Source organism: Stegastes partitus, unplaced genomic scaffold, assembly GCF_000690725.1.
Source record: "Stegastes partitus isolate 25-593 unplaced genomic scaffold, Stegastes_partitus-1.0.2 Scaffold1356, whole genome shotgun sequence".
NCBI classification, from domain to species: Eukaryota; Metazoa; Chordata; class Actinopteri; family Pomacentridae; genus Stegastes; species Stegastes partitus.
In genome coordinates, this window is record NW_007579087.1 from 175203 (window position 1) to 196073 (window position 20871).

Sequence of the window (20871 nt, forward strand, 5' to 3'; positions counted from 1 at the left end):
CACAGACATGTACACACACAGACACACACAAACGCACACAGACACAGACACACACACACACACACACAGACACACACACAGACGTGTACACACACACACACACACACACAGACACACACACAGACGTGTACACACACACACACACACACACAGACACACACACAGACGTGTACACACACACACACACACACACAAACACACAAAAACACACACTGACACACAGACACACACAGACACACACACACACAGACACACTGACACACACACACACACACCGACACACACACAGACACACACACAGACGTGTACACAAGGGCCGCTGACACTCCTCTGCCACACTTGGCATTTCTCATCTATTCATGTGCCTTTTCCCTAAATATTTCACCAGCCAATTATTATTTCATGTGCTATCTGAATGTGTCTCTGCTTGTCTCAGCGAGACGCAGGCAAAGAGGAGGAACAAAGGGAGGAAGGAGGAGAAGTAAAGAGCGGGAAAAAGGAGAAAAAAAGAGAAGGGAGGATAAGACGGAGCAGCCAGAGAAAGGGCAGCAGGAAGAGAGGCTGTTCAGTGGCTGCTGTGCTTGAATGAATGCGTGTGTGCTCGGACACGCCTGCCTCCGCCGTGTGAACGCTCATGTGTCGCTGGAAAGAGCGCCAGAGGCTAAAGAGATCGACGGAGGAGACAAGCAGACAGAATCATTTCTTTCCCAATCACTCCCAGACCTGCATGTGTTTTCCAGTCGCTGCTTCTCTCCTGCAGCCGGTGGTGGAAACACAGGCAGCAGCTTGAACAGAAGACGTCCATGAGACGGACGGACGGACGGACGGACGGACGGACGGGCAGAGAGACGGATGGAACCGGACTGACCTAATAAAACACCTGAAGTCTGACTGAGAGCTAGAACGGCAACCAGTGAGGCAGCATCGCTTGGAGATGGAGGGAGAGAAAGTTTGAAGTCGTCAGAGAGAGATTTGCATGACGGAGTTGAGAAGAAGGTCTTTAGACAGAACTGTGTGGGTCCATTACTGCTAATACTCCACCATGTAATATCGTTACCAGAACTAATGATGGACGTTTGAGCATCGGGGTGGTTTGTGAAGGCTGCACAGAACCTCATGATGCTGCTTTTTACAGACGAGGATCTGTCTTCACATGTCAGGAGTTTAGGTGCACGACACAGTGAACACCAGCAAGTAGGAAAACATGTAAGGAATGATGGAAAATTAAAATAAAAAAGCAAAACAAATATCTACAAGTTATTAGACAGCTGCACAGATTGCACAGGAACATGCAGATGATTTACCGGGTCTGTAATGTGCAGAAGGATCATATTATTGTTAAAATCATGGAAATAAAGGAACGCAGCAGTTTTAAGGAGCGCGTCCTGGATTTGTTCGTTAGCATTCAGACCTGTAAATAAACATGGATGCAAGCGACGCAGGATTTAGCCTGCACAACTTACATACATGACATAGATTATCTTTAAAAAATAAAAATCCAAAAGTTACTCAAATTTTCTGAGACAGAAACTGAAAGAACAGAATCATAAAAGTTCCAGGAAGTCATTAAAGGAAGAAGGTCTGTCGGGACGATGAACCAAATCTGAGCTTGAAATCGTTACGTTTAATCAAAATCAGTTAATTCTGCAAGTTTGAGTTAAAAAATGTGCAAAAAACAAACCGTGTGCTGTCATAAGACTCTGTACGCTTCCACAGAGCAGAGAGGAGTTAAACAAATGAAAACATGGATGTAGGAGAACATCTAGCGTCTGTGGAGCCTCAACCTTCTTCAGTCTTGTTAAGCCCGACTTAGAGAAATGTTCAAGTCGATTCCATTTCTAACGTTTTTGTAAAGAAAGTTTTTTTCTTTTGACGTGCTTTATTTTAGCGCTGTAGCTGTGTGATGCTACACAGATGATGGAGAGCTCCGTCTCCTCCTGGCCGTGGTGGTGCTGTTTCCATGGAGGTTCAGGACTTCATCCTACAACGAGGCCACACTGAGCAGAAATGTGACGGGAGCCAGAAAGCAAACTGACTGAGGGGTTAAATATTCACAAACAAAGACAAACATTGTGGGCGTGTTTGATCGACCTCAAGGACGCGCGATGGTTTCTGGCGGTGTGATCCTGGAACAGACTAAATGTTCTCCTTTGTGTCGTAGCTGCTGCCTTCATCATCATCATCATCATCACTGCAAGTTAATCAAGTGTTAGAATCAGACAGACAGACGGACCCTGACAGACAGGTGACGGTTATGTGATACAGTAGAACGGGCCTGGACCACCAGGCCTCCCATCCCCCCGTAGATAATCCTTCCTAATTCTCCGGCTGCCCGTGCCAGCTCGTCCAAATTGTGATTGACTGCCGTCCACATGCTGCCCGTCCACCATCGCCGCCGCCGTGTGTTTGTGCACAAGTGACCTTTCTGTGTCTTCCTCCACCTCCAGCTCCCAGATTAACTGGATCAGTTTTGGGTTTCAGGATGCTGCATGATATGGCGCTTTCACACACACACACATAAATACTCATGAAAACACAGGAGGCGCTCGGCTGTTTTTTTGGCCCTCTGTGACGCGCTATCGGACCCCGAACAGTCTGGGCTGCCATCTGTCACAATACAGGAGAGATGAAACACATACACTCCAAGAACAAATGTTTGTTCTGGTGTACATACGGCGCGACTTGCTGATGCCTCCGTCTTTGTAAACACTGCAGAGCGTCGCACGTATAGCTCATGTAGCGATGCAGGATTTTTAACCCTACGAACCCCAAAACCGCAGGCAGATTTCAGACATATTATCTTGTAAGAATTGCCAAAATAACACCATTTATCAGAGCCAGAACCTGAATTTAAATCTTTTCAGACATGTGATGTGCAGTTCTGCTGGGAAAATGTACCTAATCTAAGTTTAAAATCATGTTACATCAAAATCTCTTTGTGCTCCATGCTTTTATTTTGAAAATTGCTTAATATATACTCTAGACATTCTGTAAAGAATGAAAAATTCTGCTTTTGCCGATTCCTCCGTCTCTGTAGACACTGCACAACGATGCACATTTAGCTCAATGCAGGATTTTAACCCTCCAAACCCAAAACTGGGGGCAGGTTTGAAAGACAGAAAAATTCCACCATTTATCAGCAGAAGCTGTAAAAACAAAGAATGTTCAATTTCTAGACGGTCAGCAAACAAATCACGTGAAGTTTTGTTGGCAAAATTAACCAAATCCAAGCTTCAAATCATGATATATGGTCAGAAACACATTATGCTACATGCTCTTATTTTGAAAATTGCTAAAAACAAACTCTGCAGATTCTGTAAAAATCAAAAAATTCTGCTCTTGCTGATTCCTTCGTCTTAGTAAACCCCGCAGAACGATGCAGGATTTTAACCCTCCAAACCCCAAAACCACAGACTGGTTTTAAAAAGATTTAAAAAAAAAAAAAAAAAAAAAAAAAAAGCCAAAATTCCTCCATTTACCACAAACCAACAATAAAAACAGAGAAAATCCTAGAATTAACTTTCAGATGATCATTGAACTACTCATGTCTGCCTTGTGGTTCTGTTTGGAAAATTAATCAAGTTTAAGCTTCAAATGATTTCATGCTCCATGTTTTTATTTCAGAAAATCTGCTCCAGAGATCCTGTAAAAGCTAAAAGTTCTGCTCCGCCTTAGTAAACATTATAACTGGGTTTTACTGTGAAGGGCTCCTGGTTTCCTGGAGGAAGTCTCCTGTTATTACTGTTAAACTAATTTGATGCCGGCTCTCCACACGACTCTCTTTATCCTGACAGACAGATTTCAGACGAGCAGGAATCTTTCTCCTTTAGCCTGAGGACTTCATAACTCAGGTTTTTTGTATTTTTTCTTTCTTTTTTTGCTTATAAGAATTGCCCCAGGGGCTATAAAGCTCATTCAAAAAGGTGCAACTGGAAAATCAAAAGTAAGACATTTTTGGAGTTTTTTTTTCTTTTCGTCCGCCGGATGAAAGGCTTTCAGATCTCTGGTCTCATCAGAGGACTGCGACTGGCGGATCTCTTGTATAATCCTGATCTGTGACTATGGGCTTTGTTATATGACTTAGTGGTGCTGATGTAACCCGCCAGCAGCACTTTGTCTGTGTGCTCATGTGTGCACGGCAGCAGATGGTGGAGGCAGAATCACCACGAGGCCTGTGGACGGTGCACGGGGCGGAGAGACGAGGTGGTGTTGACCACAGAAATCAGCCACGACGCACTATATAATAATAACTTATTTTATTTATACAGCGTCTTTTAAACAGAGAGGGCAAGAACAAGTGAAGAGCAGACGGTCGGCCAGTCGAACAGAAGACCAGAAAGAAAAACAGTAAAAGATTCTCAAAAGGAATCAGTTCAATGACAACAGATGAAATAATAAAATACCACATCCTAGTAAAGAGAAGAACAAGTGGAATAAAAGTTAAACCATAAACAGGAGGCTAAAGAAAACCTCAGTTTTTGTAAACAACACGTGTAAAGCAGGATTTTAAACCTCAGGCTCATTTTAAAACCATAATTATCTTAAAAACAAAAGTTTATCAGAACCAGAAACAATATTTTAAACTTTCAGATGGCGATCAAACAGCTCATGTGCCATGCAGGTCTGTCGAGAAAATTAATCCGAATTTAAATTTAAAACCGTGAGATTTCATGAAAATAACTTTATTCTACATGTTTTCATTTTTAAAAACTAAAAACTGGATATTCTGTTAAAAAAAAAAAACTACAAATCCTGCTCCTGCTGGTGCCTCCGTCTTTATCATGTATCAGAGTCAGAAACAGTAAAAACAGAATTTTCAGGTTAGTGAACAGCTTTTTTCTTTTTCTTTGGCAAAATTAACAAAATCTAACCACAAATTCATGATATTTAATTAAAATCACGTCATTATAATTTGCTAAAAACAGCCTATCTGCTCTCGAGATTCTGTAAAAATCAAAAAATTCTGCTTTTGCCGATTCCTCCTCCTCCATAAACACTGCAGAACAATAAAGCTCATGTAGCAACGCAGGATTTGAACCCTGAAGCTGTATGAAGATTTGAACGACGTGTTAGAAAAATGGCCACAGCTCCTCCAGTTATCAGAGCCAGTGACTAAATGTTAATGTTCAGACGTGTGACGTGCAGTTCTAGAGAGATGAACTAGATCTGAGCTTAAGGTGTGATATTTCCTCAAAGTGACTTTATGCTCCATGCTTTTATTTTGAAAATCGCTAAAAACAAAATCTAGAGATTCTGTAGAAAAGCACAAAAAACAAAATTCTGCTTTCAGTGATTCCTCTGTGCAGGACTTTAACCCTCCGAACCCCAAAACCACAGGCAGGTTTTAAAACACATTTTATTTAAACAGAAATTCCAGCATTTGTCAGAATGTGTAGAACCAGAGGGAGTCCTGGCTGTTAGCTGACTATGAGGCAGTCTGTAGATACTGAGGAGGGAGTGAGGGGGTGACTTCAGCCTCCTCCTGCCCCTCGGTGTCAGACGGATGAATGGATGAATATCTGTCATCCAGCAGCCTCAGCTCTCCTCCATCATCCGTCTCTCTGCTGCTGCTTCCATTCCTGTGTGAGGATGTCAGACGAGTCCATCACTCCGTCCCTCCGCCCGGCTGTCAGATGCCTCCTCCCTCTCCGGCTTTGTGTGTCCTCCCGCTCAGCGTGTGAACCTGCACTGTGTGTGTGTGTGTTTGTTTGTTTGTGTGTTTTCTTTTTGTTGCAATGCGCTTATGGCTGCATGTGTGTTATCTGCGTGTTGCCAGATCGCTATCTGAACCCTCCTCCCCTCCCCCAGCTCAGTGTGTGAATCAAGGTCAGTGGGGATCTGTTGGCAGACTCCCCCGTCCATCCCGCCCTCCCCACCCCCCACGGCGGCCATCGAGACGTCCTCGCTCCGCCTGCCTCGGCTCAGTTTAGCTCGGGCTCAGCTCGGCTCGGCGGATTAATTACTGGGGAACCCACCGCGTCTCTGACCTCCACCGTCGCACTAATTGAAATCTAATTGAATTGTGCTTGTCTAGACTAATGAAGCCCAGCCACTGAAACCGCCAATCTTTTTAGCCGCGGCCCGATAGCCGCCCGGCTGCACCCTAGTTGACGGATAAGTGGACAAAGTGCAGAGAGATGGTTCAAAGCTGGTCTGAGGAGTTCATCTGGGTTCTGCTCTCAGAGGCCCGGTGAAGATGAACCTGATTAGAAACCAAAAATCATGAACCCAACCTCTTAAAGTTAGTTTTTTTCTGCTGGATCAGATAAACGTGGGTTCCTGGGTCCTGTGCAAAGGAGGAGTTGAGCCTCAACTGGTGACACGACTGAACTGAGTTCATCCAGTTTAACTTAACAAGTCAGATAAATGACGTGATTCCCCTCAAAGAGAACAAACTAACTTGATGTTTCTGATTCTTCCAAGTTGCGTATTCACACAAATATGAAACAGAAAGTAGGATGTAGTCGTTAAAACTGCATTTTTTTCTCCCCCCTTTTCTTTACTTTGTGTTCTTACTTGAAGAAAAACGGCGGCTGAGTCGCAGACGAGCAGCAGGAACGTTTCAGGAACGTTTGAGGAACGTCAGATGCACGAATGCTAACGGAAAAGTTCAGAGGTTTAAATGTAATTTTAAGTCACTAAGACGGAGAACGATGAATGAGATTCATGAGTTCTGTAGCTACGTACGGTTTAACATCACTGGTCGACTTCTGCGTGATGGTTTTATCTTCATGTGCTTACAGATGGGATTTCATGGCACGGCTTCATTTTCATTTTTAAAATTTAAAGTTGAAGGAAACTTAATTTGAGCACCAGTTTAAGCTTTAGTTGGTTGAATCCACAGCAGTAGAACCATGAATGAGATCCAGTGCTTTACTTTACCTGCAGCTCCAGAACACCTTTAGCGGTGTGGCTGTTGTACTTGGTCTCTATTCGTCCACTGAGCAGTCACGCTATGGCACCTGTACTATAGTCTGATGTTTGCAGAGCGCTCCATTAATGTTACACGTCCTCCCAGGAAACCAAGTGGCCTTATTGGCCGCCGCTGCAGCATCCCGTCCCCTCCTCCGACGCTCTGGGCCTGGCTGGAGGCCTCGCCGGCACCGTGGGCTGGGTTCTGTGGTTCTGTGGGTGGAAGCCGTCTGTGCTAACGCTGCAGCATCAGCGCGCTGGTGCAGAGGGAGGTGGGATCTGAGGAGGGCTGGTGTGAACCTCAGTGGTCCTGCTGAGGCTGCTCGCTGACAGGTGATAAGAAGTGACTGAAAAAGAAGTGGCAGAGACACCTGGCAGGCTGCATCCTCCCGGGCTGACAGTGGGAGTCCGCTGTTAAAGGCAGAATAAGCCAATCCGAGTTGGGAGGGAAAAAAGGAGACGAATGTGGGAAAAAAACGGCAACTTCTTATATTAAAAACTCCTCTGAGAATTGACACTGTCAAGAAAAAAAGCGCCTGTTTACTCCAGACCATCTCCAAACAGAAGAACTACAGCATCAAAAACATCAGCGCTGCCCTTGTTTCTCAAACTTCATGAAGACGATGGAGGAGGAGGGCTGCTGTCGAAAGCGCTTTAGACAGACATGGAGGGCTGCTGGTGGTGCTGGACCCCTGGGAGGTGCTTGTTTTGTTGGGCCTTCTTTAGCTTTTAGCAGGTGAGAGACGGTGCAGTGATTCCCTATAAGTTATTCATTTGATGTTTCCTCCCTTCTCAGCTCTTTGTAGGCTGGAATACATTAGCAACCTGGCAGAGTGGAGAGGATGCTAATGTGGAAGCGAGGGAGAGGCGGAGGAGAGGAAGAAAAGGATGGGGGCAGCGGAGGGAAGGAGGCAGAGTCATTAGAGGAGGTGGAGAACAGAGAGGGAGAGGACGAGGCTTTATGATGTGTGGGAAGGGGAAGTGACCTTCCCTCTCACTTTCATCTTGGCTCTTTTTTTCTTCTCTCCTCGCCGACACACACATGCAGCAGAGGAACAGTGCGTGCAGTCTTCTCTCCAACGGCCACGTGCACGCGTCCATATCCGTCTTCTCATCCCTTCTTCCTCTCTCCTTGTTCCTGTGCAGGTCCCATTGCAGCCTGGCCAGTCTTTCAAGTTCACAGTCCTGGAAACTCTGGACCGCATCAAGGAGGAATTCCAGTTCCTCCAGGCTCAGTATCACAGGTACAGTACAGACACACAACACGTACAGGCCGTATGCATGCTCACACACAGACGAGTTTACAAATGTTTTGTGACTTTTATTAAGAAAACAAAACCATAAATGTTGGCACGACATTTCACTGTCTATTATTACTGTAGTGTGCATTTGACACTTTAGTACATGTCTCTAATTTATTCGTATTGTGGTGGTCTATTTACATTTTCTGCTCGCTACTGTAACGACAGAATTTCCCCTCAGACATCAATAAAGCATTTCTGTTCTATTCTATTCTATTCTATTCTATTCTATTCTATTCTATTCTATTCTATTCTACTCTGAGTTAAACAACATCCAGGACCTTGCGTCTCCTCGCTCGTCTTTTTTTGGTTCTTTTCAAACCCAAACTTGTCGGCCAACTCTCAGCCCCTGAGTCGGATAAACGCTCCAGAAATAATCCACATAACGCTGTTAATGTCAATACAGCAGCAGTTTGAGTTCCAGCGCGACTCGGCATGAGGTATATGCTAATTAATCCTCTAAACTGAGACAATTATCTTTAATTTTAGTTCCTTTTCTCTCTGCATCCGTGTGAACGCTGATGGAGTCGCAGCAGCTTCGGTGTCGATGTGTTGAGGTCTGACAACAACGACGACGAGGCGTAAAACGTTAAAGAGTTTAAGACAAACGAAACATTAGAAAGAAATAAAGACAAAAAACTGAATATAAAAAGTGCAAATGCAGGATTTGCTGAGATCAGATCAGTGTCAGGCCCGTTGTGTTCTGGATCCACTTGAGCTCAGAACGTTCTCACAATACGACGGATAAACGTACAGGTGGAGTGAATGAGTACAGTAGAGGTTGTAAATGTAAATGTGCTTCATAGATGTCAGCGGTTAACTAGTTTTTGTTCCTCGGTGAAGAAGAAGTCGCCCCGACGCTCCTCTTTCACTCTATTATCAGACAACATGTTGTTCTGCAGCTCAGAGGAAGCTGAAGGCTTCAATACGCCACCAAACAGAGATAATACGAGTGGCATCCTTTCACCTTTCATATAAAATATGGTTGTAAACCCATAATGAGCTGCAGCCTCTCACATGGAATTCAGTCTTTACATCACATTTCGCCTCCTTTTGTTCCAGCTACACATTTACAGTCATCACGGGAGTCGATGAGGGATCATGGCTTCAGCCTCCATCAGCCTTGACTTTCATAAAATATCACCAATATCTCATTTAATGTTGAAATGCTGCATTTTAATTCCAGTTATTTCTATTACTTGGCTCTTGTCATCTCATTATTTAACAGCGTGATGAGTTTGTGGTAGCTGAGATTGTATTACGGTGTCTAAAATATCCAATTAAGTATTTGGGTTTTTCATTTTTAAATCATCAGAGTTCTTCTGCTCGGCCGCCTCTGATTGGCTTAAAACTTTAAAAAAAATATTTATAAACAAATATGGATTTTAAAAATAGAATCTGTGAAATTTTAGATCGCTTCATCACATGTGGCTTCGTTGACCCACTTTCAGTGCAGAAACGTAACGACAACATCTCAGGAACGCTTACAGATAAAAGCCTGAAACCTTCGCTGGTGTTTCTCATCATGTCATCGATTCAGAATCTGCAAAATCTGGACTAGTGGATCAAATAGTCTGGTTATGGGTGGCTCAAAATAGGAAAAAATAATAATAAATTGATGCCGTCATGAAAAATCTCGCCTTTGAGCACACGTTAGTAAAAAACCTGATAATTTAGAAGTCGACTGGTGATGTGTAGTTTATGTCACAAACCAAAATGTGTTTTAAATCAACACCATCAGGAAATTCAAAATAATCTGTGTCCATCAGAAGGTATTGATCAGGACAGTGAGAGGAGGCTGAGCAGAGAGATTTAGGGAGGACTGACCCGTGAGCTGGTTCAGGTCTTTAGCTTTGTGCAGCTGGAGGTCACTGATGTTCATGATATCATGTGACTGACCAGAAGTGACCTTGGCTCAGAGATAAACAGTCCTGGACTCAAACATGCAGCAGCCTCCTGCTCACAGCTCAGTGGACTCGTCGGACAGCCTGCTGCGATACAGCGGCGCTGCTTAACCTCACGGTCTGGACCGGTGCGTCTCCCTGATGCACACATTTATCCAGAAACAACGAGCATGACGCTGCATCGTTCATTATAATAAACCTCCTACTTTAATCCTGATAATGTTCTGTTATAGCTACACCTCACTTTGCTCCATCGCTCTGTCGACCACCCGCCTCATGCATAGAAAGCCTCCATAACTCCGTCTGTATGGTTAGTAGTTGTATTAGTTCCTGCGCTAACCGTCTGGTTTAGCTACAGATAGATTTAGTGACAGATATAGATAGATGATCAGATATCTGCAGCAGTGCTCGGAGCTGAAACACGTTTCCTTCCTTTAACCTGTTGCTCTGGTTTAAACGCATGTTGTGTTTTTTGTAAATACATTGAGAGCAAAGACAAACGGTCCTGGTTTGTGTTCTGGGCCGACAACAGCTGATTCTGATTCAGGTTTTTTGAATGTTGGCTGTTAAACTCAGAACCTGGTTCTCACCTGAACTCGACGGCTGAAATCATCTCGAGCAGCTGCATGTTAACAGCGCACCTGCCATGAAGCCTTTTTTGAACAACGGGCGGATGTTGAGAGGCTCCCATTTGCAAAGTTTTTGCTTTATTTAATCCATTATTGACTTAGGCAGAGAATCTGAAACACATTTTGAGGTGAATTTGGCAGCAAGCGAATGCAGGAATGGATCAGAATGCAATGAAAAGGCTCGACGTAAACAGAGAGCGTGTCGTCTGTCTGGACCCATCGCCAGTAGAACTCAGCAGATGACACGTCACATACATGCGGAGTCACACATGTGCAGAACATGTGATGACTTGCGGTAGAATCAGACTGACTCTGCTGGCTGCTGCCACCATAAAGGCTTTTTCCTTCAGTGTCACTCCAGCAGTAATATATCGCCCCGCCGTACAGCTACAAGTCATTCTCACATATCCTGATGGGTCCCTAAACTGTGTTTGACCCCTGCAATATCCGAGTCCCTGCAATATCCGAGTGCCGTGGAAATTATAATTCATTTGACTGGATGCAAATACGCCATTTAATCCACGTGTGTGTGTCCTTTTCCGTCCTTGTGCAGCCTGAAGCTGGAGTGTGAGAAGCTGGCCAGCGAGAAGACGGAGATGCAGAGGCACTACATCATGGTGAGTCCAATCACACCTTCAGCACAGCTACACGGCGATTTGTTATTCCGGCCGCTCAGAAACTCTGACAAGAGTCTGATGGGTTCTTATGCAGGACTTACAGTCTGGGGAGTTGTCTGTGCGCTTTTTCATCAGCCGGATTGATGGCTGGTGTTCATGGAAGCTCTGTTTGTCTTCCTGTTTGCCTTTTGTTCCTCTGCTGCTCAGGATCCCTTCTTTTTCTTTACTTCACTGTGTCATATTAGTTTCTCACTTCATTTAGATTAATAGACGCACTGAATCCCTGGTGACTATTTACTCTACTTACATGCGTTTTAAAAATCAATAAAAGCAGAAGAAAGTTGCAAATTCCCACAATGAAGTGGTAGAAACCAGCTCGACTCTGTTTTACCTTGATCTCTCAGAAGCACACCTTTTCTTATTTCCATACCCCTCACCGTGTTTTCTTCAAACCGTCGACGCTGCTCCATCGTCTTCTTCTTCCTCTGCTGCGTTTTCTCTGCTGCGCTAACAGCCTGAGCTTCCCCGTGTCGGTGTGTCTGCGCGACTAAAGGCTCACATGTATCGTAAGCCTTCGTCTGCGGTACAAAACCCACACAGAGCCGACCAGAATACGATATGCACCATCTGCTAAGCTGCTCGCATTTCATAAACCTGGGAGAGCAGGCAGGATCAGGGCCGTAAGCTAGATAGACACACAGATGGATAGACATAAAGAGGGAGAGACCCAGACAGACAGATAGACTGACAAATAGAGAGAGAAAGCAAGCAGACAGGCAAACTGGCAGACAGACAAATGGATGTAGAAGCACACAGACAGGCAGGAGATCAGCAGATAAAAACACACCAACACTCGGGAGACGTTCTCATTCATCCGCCTGCACGTACACATCGTCGTTCTTCTGTCCTTATGAGGACCAGAACCGTGTAATCAGTACCAACATGTGTGAAAATGTCACATCCATTTCCCTCTAAATCAGAAATAAAACATTTCTTCTTTTATTTTATTTTTGTTAGAATGTTTTGTTTTTCCCCCTGATGACATAATGCTAACACTGTCTGGCACTCGTAGTTATTTTTAAGACCCCCTCCAGTCGAAATCCATTTTTTTTACCTTGTTAACATCTCCATATGGTGCTTTTTTTTTATATATGCTGGAAGGCACATCAGGAGTGAAATCAGGAGTCGACACCAGGCTGAGCGTTTCCACCTAGAAGCTGCAGCGTAGCGCTGACGGGCTCACAAACACTGATTCAGTCGTCCAGGGTGTCGAGTCCAAAGCGACCCGTTAACTTGCAGGGTGGGGCTAACTCCTCTTCTGCAGAATCCGTTCTCAGTCCTAACATGTATGGATTAATTACTGCTATGTTACATGTTAGCATTGTGTTGTAGGCGAGCTGGAGGAGCTGCATCGAAGCCATTTTAAGGCTTAAAGGGATTTTTTACATAAAATATAGTAAATATGTAACTTTGAAAAGACAGATGAGTTTTTAAGAATTTATCCAACAACCAGAAAGAGAATTTTAAAAAAACAAATTCCTTTCAGGCAAGTCTTGTCATCTTGGTAACACTCCTGAGGATTTATTTAGAGCTTCCTCAGTTTGTTTAATAGAAAAAAATGTTCTGTTCAATGCGACTTTTGAGGGCTTGTGTGGAGTTATAGTCCTTATATAAACGTGTGTGTCGTCTGCATAGGTACGGTGACATGTTTGTTGTTTTCCATGATTTGAGCTCGTGAGAGGATGTAGATATTGAACAGAAGAGGCCCCACAATAGAGCCTTGGGGGACTCCACGGGTTGTTTTTGTCACTTCAGGTCTGTAGTTACCGATAGACACAAAACTGAGTAGGATTCAAATCATTTTAGGTCTGTGCTGGAAGTCCCAACCAAATGTTGGTACTTTGCCCCAAAATAAGGTTAAAAAAAGCGTTTTTCTCCACAAGTTGTACGCATCCAGACAGTTTGATAGCACTGCTCTGCAGATCAGAGCAACACGATCAGGTCGCTGCATGTTTCCATCTCCCATAGATTTCAGTTGAGGATTCTTTATGAGGCAGCAAGTCTCTCCCTGATAGCGTCTCAGTCTGAGGTGCTCCATAAACTCTTTTGCTGTTCTGATGCTTCAGCCTCACTCGGTCTGCTACGACCAGCAGCTGATGGTGAGTCAGCTTCCTGATTGTAAAATTCCTCTCTCAGATATTTTAGTTTGTTTTTTTTCCAGCAGTGCAGCGTTTCACCGGGAGACGTGTTTGTTGTTTATTCTTGTCGTCCTTTTGCGGCTGCTCTCAGTCACGTCACCTTATAAAGACGTCTTTAAAGCAGCTGGAGAATAAATCCAGAGTGTCGCTGTCCTCCAACCGTAACTTGTGATCAAAGCGGCTGCTCGTCCACAAAACTCACGTTAGCTCATCGTGCAGTTATTAGCTATTCAGTTATTCAGACTTACAGTTGAGTTACAGCAGAATTCCTTCATTCGCTTCCTTGTTTTTTCCGTGATTTGTCACGCACGCGGCACGCTATGGGGACCTTTTCATTACATTTTGAAGTTATTTCTGGCAGTTGCATAAACACGATACAGCTTTAAATTAGTGCCATGCTGCACAATAACAAATACATACAAATGCACAACCTAAACTGGTTGTCGAGGAGCCACTCAAACTTCTATCCGTTGGAGATGAGAGGTTGTCAAACGTCCCTGATTTAATTAAAAAGTGATAAAATAAATCTGCTGCATCATAGAACACACAGAATCTCCAACAACACTGATTTTCAGAAACATCTACGTCCATAATCTCAGTCTCTCCCCGTTTCAGCTGTGGCTTCACAGAATTACCGCGTGGAGCAAACAGTCCAGACAAACATCCAGCTTCCTGCAGATCCTCTCCACCCGGCCTGATACAACAGGACCGGTGGCGTGCCAGCCTGCATGCGTTTCGGTGTGTTTCCATGCACGGGGGCAATGGGTGACATTTAATCGAACTTTGTGCATATTAAATGTCACAACCTTTGTGACCAGCGCAGCATCGGTGAGCAAAGGACCGGCGGAGAGATAACGCAGAGAATTATCTGCTGTATGTTCAGGTCCAACACGAGGCTGTAGCGGTTCCCTATGTGCAGATGCTGATGACACATCCATATAGGTTAGCATGGCAGACGGTTAGCACCCCGGGCTGTGCTATTTGAACAAGGGCTCGCTGTGGTGTAGTGGATGGATAACACAGTGTTGTGCTACTTCATAGGCATGGCTCAGAAAATGAGAGGGAGGGAAAGAAGGAGAGAAAATGAGAGAGAGAGAGGAGAGTGAAAGAGAGGCTCAAAGGGAAAGATAGCTTGAGAGAAAAAAGGCTCAGAGAGTGTCAGAAAAAACAGAGAGCTGCTGAGGGAGGGAAGGAAGGATACAAAGGGAGGCAGAGATAAAGAGAATAAAAGAGGAGAGAGAGAGAGTGATGGAGACAAGAGAGATGTAAGGAAAGGAGGGAGTGAAAAGGGATGAGAGAGAAGAAATGAGAAAGAGAGATACCTGGGGACAGAATAGCAGAGAGGAGGGTGGAAAAAAGAAAAGAAAGATGCCGTGAAGGGCTGAAATGGAGAGAGAGGAGGAGAGTCTGCAGCACAGAGTGCAGGAGAAAGAGATAGTGATGTGTTTGTGTGGGGGGGCGTGAAATGAAAGAAGGAGAGATAGAGGGAGAGGGTGCACGCACAGACACGTAAATAATGTGAAGCAACAACGGACTGGCTGCGCCCACAGAGGAGATAACCCAGAAGGCTATATTTAGCTCGTTAGGCCTGTCATCCACACTGAGGCCTGTTTCCACAGGCTGGGGCTCTGCTCACCACGCTGCACTGCTCCTGCCTTTACTATTCATCAGCTTTAAGCTCTTTAAATACGAGGGCGAGGGCTTCCAGAGTGGGGAGCTCGTTGTACGGCGCTACACGGGTGGAATTCTTTTTGTGAACTTTCAAAGCTCATCAACAAAGATGACACGACATTTAGGAAACACGCATGTTGTGAATGAGGTCTTTGTTGTGGTGCTGGTGGACGGATGTAGGAGCGCTGGAGGGTTCAGCGGGTCAACAAAACATCAGGTGTTATGTCAGGAGACCAAACAACAGGCATCTTCTAGATTGTTGACAGTGTTGAAGTGAGATTAGTGGGTCAGTCAGGAAAATATGTTCTGAATAAGCTCACACATTTTAAACAGGTTTCTTAACCGATAGCCCGCAGCAGCATCATCAATCAATTATTGATTAATTGTCACCACCGCTAAAGTAGAGCGGACATTACACCAGGAGCCGGTGGAGCAAACTTTAACCGCTCACAGATGACATCTACTGAAGCAGCAGCTTGGTTACAAGTGTGGATGTAAAATTTAAAGGTCATCTGGTCATCAATCAGTTTCACTTAATCAATAGCCTCAGATGATTCCAGTAGACGTTATTGTCAGTCCTGCTCATGTGGCACAGTCAGTGAACAGCTGGCTTGAGGTGACGTTGAATTTTTGCTCCTTTACTCTCTGAGAACATGATCAGGAGTCATTTAGCATCACAGGAGACTTTCTCATGGTGGCACTTCACTAGCTGACCTCCCACAATGCTCTCTGCTAGCCAACATGGAGCTGACAAAAGTCCAAGTGACGCCTTCTCCACCTGCTACAGTGTTAAACAGTAAGAGGGCTCCCCTGGTGGTGCAACCAGGTATTACAGCTAATGATGTTTAATAATTAATCATAGACATCCCTCGTTACACTAGCCACTCAGCTACAGAAGCGCTGTCCTAGTCGACTCCATCTCGTTGAGCCAGGAGGTGTTTACTGCCACAGAAGTCTTTGTCATGGCGCCCCGTTGCGAGCTAAACCCCCACACTACCATCTGTTTGCTAACATGGAACTGCCCTGCAGTCTGATCTTCTCCTCTGGTTGCTAAAGTGTTAAACGCAGCTAACAAGCAGCAATCTTCCATCCAAATAAACAGATGCTCCACCTGGTGGCGCAGACCGGTACTACAGCTAGCATACAGCCCATTATCTGACATGCGTGTCGTTTGTCTTCTACTTCACTGATTACTAATTGATGTATATCTTAATTGGATAAAATATTAACAGTAGTGAATCTATTAACCATTTATATCACTAATGATATTTGTTTTTGTAGAACTGGTTGCATTTTGCACGACATACATCTGGTATGTGTTGTTGTTGTTGTTGTTGCCTGATGGTTGCAGTATTCTTGCATTTATCAAAAATGAAGCGGCTGGAACAGAACATTGCTTTGGGATGCGTTGAAATTGGACGTTTCAAACTATGACTGAGTTATTGCACAAATGATTTGAGGACATGTCGAGTGAAAGCTGTTTATTTTTTAAGGTACACCACAAACAAGTCCTCCTTACATGCATATATTTAATGGATTGCATTGTATTTACCGATAGTGTGCTCTTTAATTACATGTTTTATTCTTTTATTCGGTTTGATCACCGTCTGGCCCATACGTGGTTCTACACATGGTGTGTCTTCATAATATTGATTCTTAGGTTAAAGAAAATCATGAAATGGAGGTAATAAGTGCAGAAAAAGACTCACGGACCAATAGTAATACTAAAAACAACATTTAATTATCTGAGAGTATTTGACACAAACCAAACAGCCACAGTCGGCCAGTAGCTGCTGTGAAGCTGCGTTTGCAGAGGAGCTGTACTTTCTACCATCCAGCACGTTCTAGCAGAAGGTGTAAGTTTCCCTCCGATGCTAGATGTCTCCTTATGGCATTAAACTTTACCCAAGTTTGTTTTTCGTCACATTTACTACTTTAATTCTATAGTTGGCATTGGACTACATTTTACACATTTCACTCTAGAGGAGATGATGCCATAACCCTCTTCAAATTGCTCCTGTGTGTGGAGTGTTGCTGCAGTAAACCAGCACAGCCAGGTCTGGATATAGTGTGTTTGTATGTTTGGCAGAGCCGCTCCGTGTAGCTTTTTTGGATGGAGTATATGTTTTATGTTGGCGGCGCTACGAGGCTGGCTCACGTCTTTGTGTGGAGCGAGACACTGGCAACGTGCAACTTTAGCGGTAGCTGCAAACACGCACACAAACACACTGAGCGTGTCTGTGGGCGTCTCGCTCTTCTCCGGCTGTTGTATTTATAATTCATGCCTCTCAGATTTCACTGCTCTCCTGGAATTCCGCTGTGTATTTTTAAATAAGGTTGCATTGTAGCCCTGGTTAATCAGGGGGCGTAGACGTGTCGGTCACATGCTCGTGGAGAAGCTCCCGCCTGGAGAGCCGTGTTCACCCCTGCTGGCCTGAGGTGGAATCTTGCACAGAGCAGCGACTTCAGCGTGACCATCGGTGTGAAAGAAAAGGTGGATTTTATGCAGCATAAAACCTCCAAACGTCACCGTTTGAATCCAGACAGACCTCTGTGGTCATCTGGCCTCTCTGTGCTGCCCTCATGGTGGACTTCCCAACACTTTAAAACCTTTGATGATCGTCTGAAGGTTTTACAGTCAAGTCTGTTTCCTTTTCTTTCTAATGTCTTTCTGAACCTCTTTTTTTGACTCTTCTGCAGCCCTCCTCTCACTCCGACTGTCTAACACAAGACAAAACTCTTCCGGGGGGTGGACCGGCCAGCCCCTTTAACACGGAGCAGAAAGAAGACATGTCTAGTGGAGGGTGACAGCTCACAGTGGGGGGTCACATTAGGTGGCCTCTCCATCACTGTGCTGGTGTGTTTAAGCGAGGTACAGAGGAGCTGCAGGGGTCCGGTGTTAATGAACGGCCAGGCTGCTGGCAACAGACAAAATATTGTTGCATCAAATTTCAGGACAGAAAAATAATAGCGAGATGAAGCACGTGATGCTAAATTGCATATTTTAATGCCGTGTTTTTAGGCCTGGATGTGCAGGCAGACGGCAAACAATGGAGCCATTATGATTCTGGATTTGAAATCTGACCGTGTGGAAACTATCAGATGATGAATGTAGAGCTGTGATACCATTAAGGATTTAATTATAGGCAGCAAAGTCATAAAAAAAATGCTGTTTGCTGCCTTTTAGAAACGCAGCATCACCACAGCAGCCAATCAGAGGTCACATGTTTGTGGCCTGAGTGAACGGCTAACGTCAGTTTTTAAACGTATCGTTTAGGATTTTACTTTTTAGGAATTAGATATAAGTTAGTGTCCGCTCAGGCTGGACTTTTTTATTTGAAAGCTAGTAGAAGAAAATGCTCCGATGAAACACCCTTCTACCTTTAATATATCCTGAATATGTTGACTGGATGTAGTTTCATGACGTCACCTGCAGCTCTCCTGGACTCTGAAGCTCACTGGTGACTGTTTTTGCGGCGCCCGACTCCTCCTAACTATCGGCTAATCCAGAACTGAGCAAAGAGGTGACCCGGCTCAGACGACCAAACAAACATCATTCGGTTCTGACGGCACCCACCTGTTTACTCAAAGTGGCAACGCCCTTAATTATGCATAATTTTAAGGCTTTAAACGATGTCAACATGTGAGATATACAAACCGTACCTCCCATACAGCTGTCATGAACGTGGGAATTAGCTGCTGAGACCAAAGCTGTTGTGGTACCAGGCTGTGAGGACGAATGTAGTTTGCCGTGAAGTCGGACATCCTAACATGGAGGTCTGTGGGGACTGACTCGCTTCAGCAGCCAGCCTCCAGTGGCCATTTAAGGAACTGCAGTTTATTGCCCGTACGTGTTGGCTTTATGCTTCAGCCTGGGAGGTCGCAGCTTGACGGAAAACCAGCAGTTTTGAATAGTTTCCTGCAGGGATTTGCCCACCTGCTGCTGTCTCCACAAAACGGTAAATACTGACAGATTAGTGACCTGACTGCACCTCGTTGACGGGGTGTCGGCTTGGTGCATGCAGGGAGGCGAAAGCTGCCATTAAAGGGGTTTGTTCACTGAACTAAAACAAGCAGAACTGATGTAAAACGTGGACATGCTCAGTGTGGTAGGTCGCTGCTTGGAGTTTGCTGTTTTAAAGGATTTTGAGAACAGTAGAAGTAAATAGTTGAAGGTGTGTAAAAAAAGCTTGAATGCACAACAGATGTCAGGCTGATACCTGCAGTCTGCATCCAGTTAGTGTGACTGCTAATGTACCCCACGTTACTACCTATTGCCTACCTGGTGTAATAATTATCTTCTCTTGGTTAGAAAGACTCGTACATATTTGCCTCCTGCAGAAGTTTGGAGTTTAATAACAGATTAGTAGTTGAGCATCAATATGAAAACAGAAAATGTCCCAAATTTATTTAATTTGTGATCAAATATCAGCTGCTTCACAGAAAAGTAAATTTAACCTTTTGTGCTCTGCGTCCATGTTCTGCTCCACGTCGGGGGTTTTGGATTCTCGCGTCGTTTATTTCTCAAAGTTCTGGTTTCTCTTTAGAGGTTCTGTTGGTGTCGTGACGTGAGCGTTGGCGCTGCATCATGCAGGCCATGCGGCCGCTCGCTGGAGCACAGCGAGGACGTGTACGTCCACCGTATCGCAGTGTGTTTATGTATCTGTGTGCATCGTCCGCTCTGTGCAGCCCCTCAGGCAGGGATAAAGAGTGTGTGTGTGTGTTTGGTGTGTGTGGTGTGTGTGTGTGGATTAATGCAGTGCTCTCAGCCTCTTACTCCACTCCCAGCTCATCTGTCTGATTCAGGCTGACACACTGTGTTCTCTTCAGCAACATTACAGTCACAGACTGCTTAGAAAGGGTGGTGGTGGTGGTGGTGGGGGTGTAGAGAGGAGGAGGAGGAGGAGGAAGAATAGAAGTAATAAGGGAAGTAAAGGGAGCGATGGGGACAGTGAGATAGAGGGAAAAAACGAGTGAGTAAAACAGAGATGAAAGAGAAATATGAGCGAGCGAGGGCACTGGGGCATTGGCAGAGAGCAGAGAACAGAACAAGGACGCTGACAAAAGAGGAGGAACACCGCAAAGAAAAAAAGAAAACGGAGGGGCACGTTTCTGTACATGAGGGAAGGAGATGGGAGGAGAGAGGGCACATGAAGAGGAACGACAAGAAAGGGAGAGAAATGAGACTGATGTGAGATAGCGGGCAGGAAATCTGAGCTGAAACGCCGCCATCCGCTGGTGGGAGTCGGCCAGAAGGATTTAAGGCAGCGGCCAGATGCAGGGAAGGATTGAGTTTGTTTTAAGAGTCTTAAACCTGTCTGGAGCAGGACGAGGAGCATTCATACAGGACTGTACTGTACACATGTGTTAGGAGATATAAACCCCCTGAATTCAAGGTCGCTGCTATCCAGTAGTGTCCCCCCACCTCCACCTCCACCACCTCCTCCACCTCCACCACCTCCTCCACCTCCTCCACCTCCCAGCCCCCCACTGATGAAACCCTCTGCAAGAGAAGCTGAGTGTCTGCTGTGACTGATTTAGTCGTCACCCGCTGACAGGACACAATGGAGAAGTCAGAGTGTGCTAACCTAACCTCTGATGTGGGTTAGCGCAGCATGCTAATAAATGTTTTAACATCG

General features: G+C 44.9%; 1 protein-coding gene across 1 annotated transcript in view; it reads left to right on the forward strand.

The window, feature by feature from the left end:
- The window catches only part of LOC103369975 (transducin-like enhancer protein 2), a 17613-nt gene extending 5927 nt beyond the window's left edge, over positions 1–11686 (forward strand). The window contains exons 2-3 of the mRNA XM_008298849.1: positions 8059–8156; positions 11300–11686. Of these exons, the coding sequence (XP_008297071.1) occupies positions 8059–8156; positions 11300–11507 (306 nt within the window). The 3' untranslated portion in view covers positions 11508–11686. The remainder of the gene's footprint in view (positions 1–8058; positions 8157–11299) is intronic.
- Positions 11687–20871: the final 9185 nt, after the last annotated feature.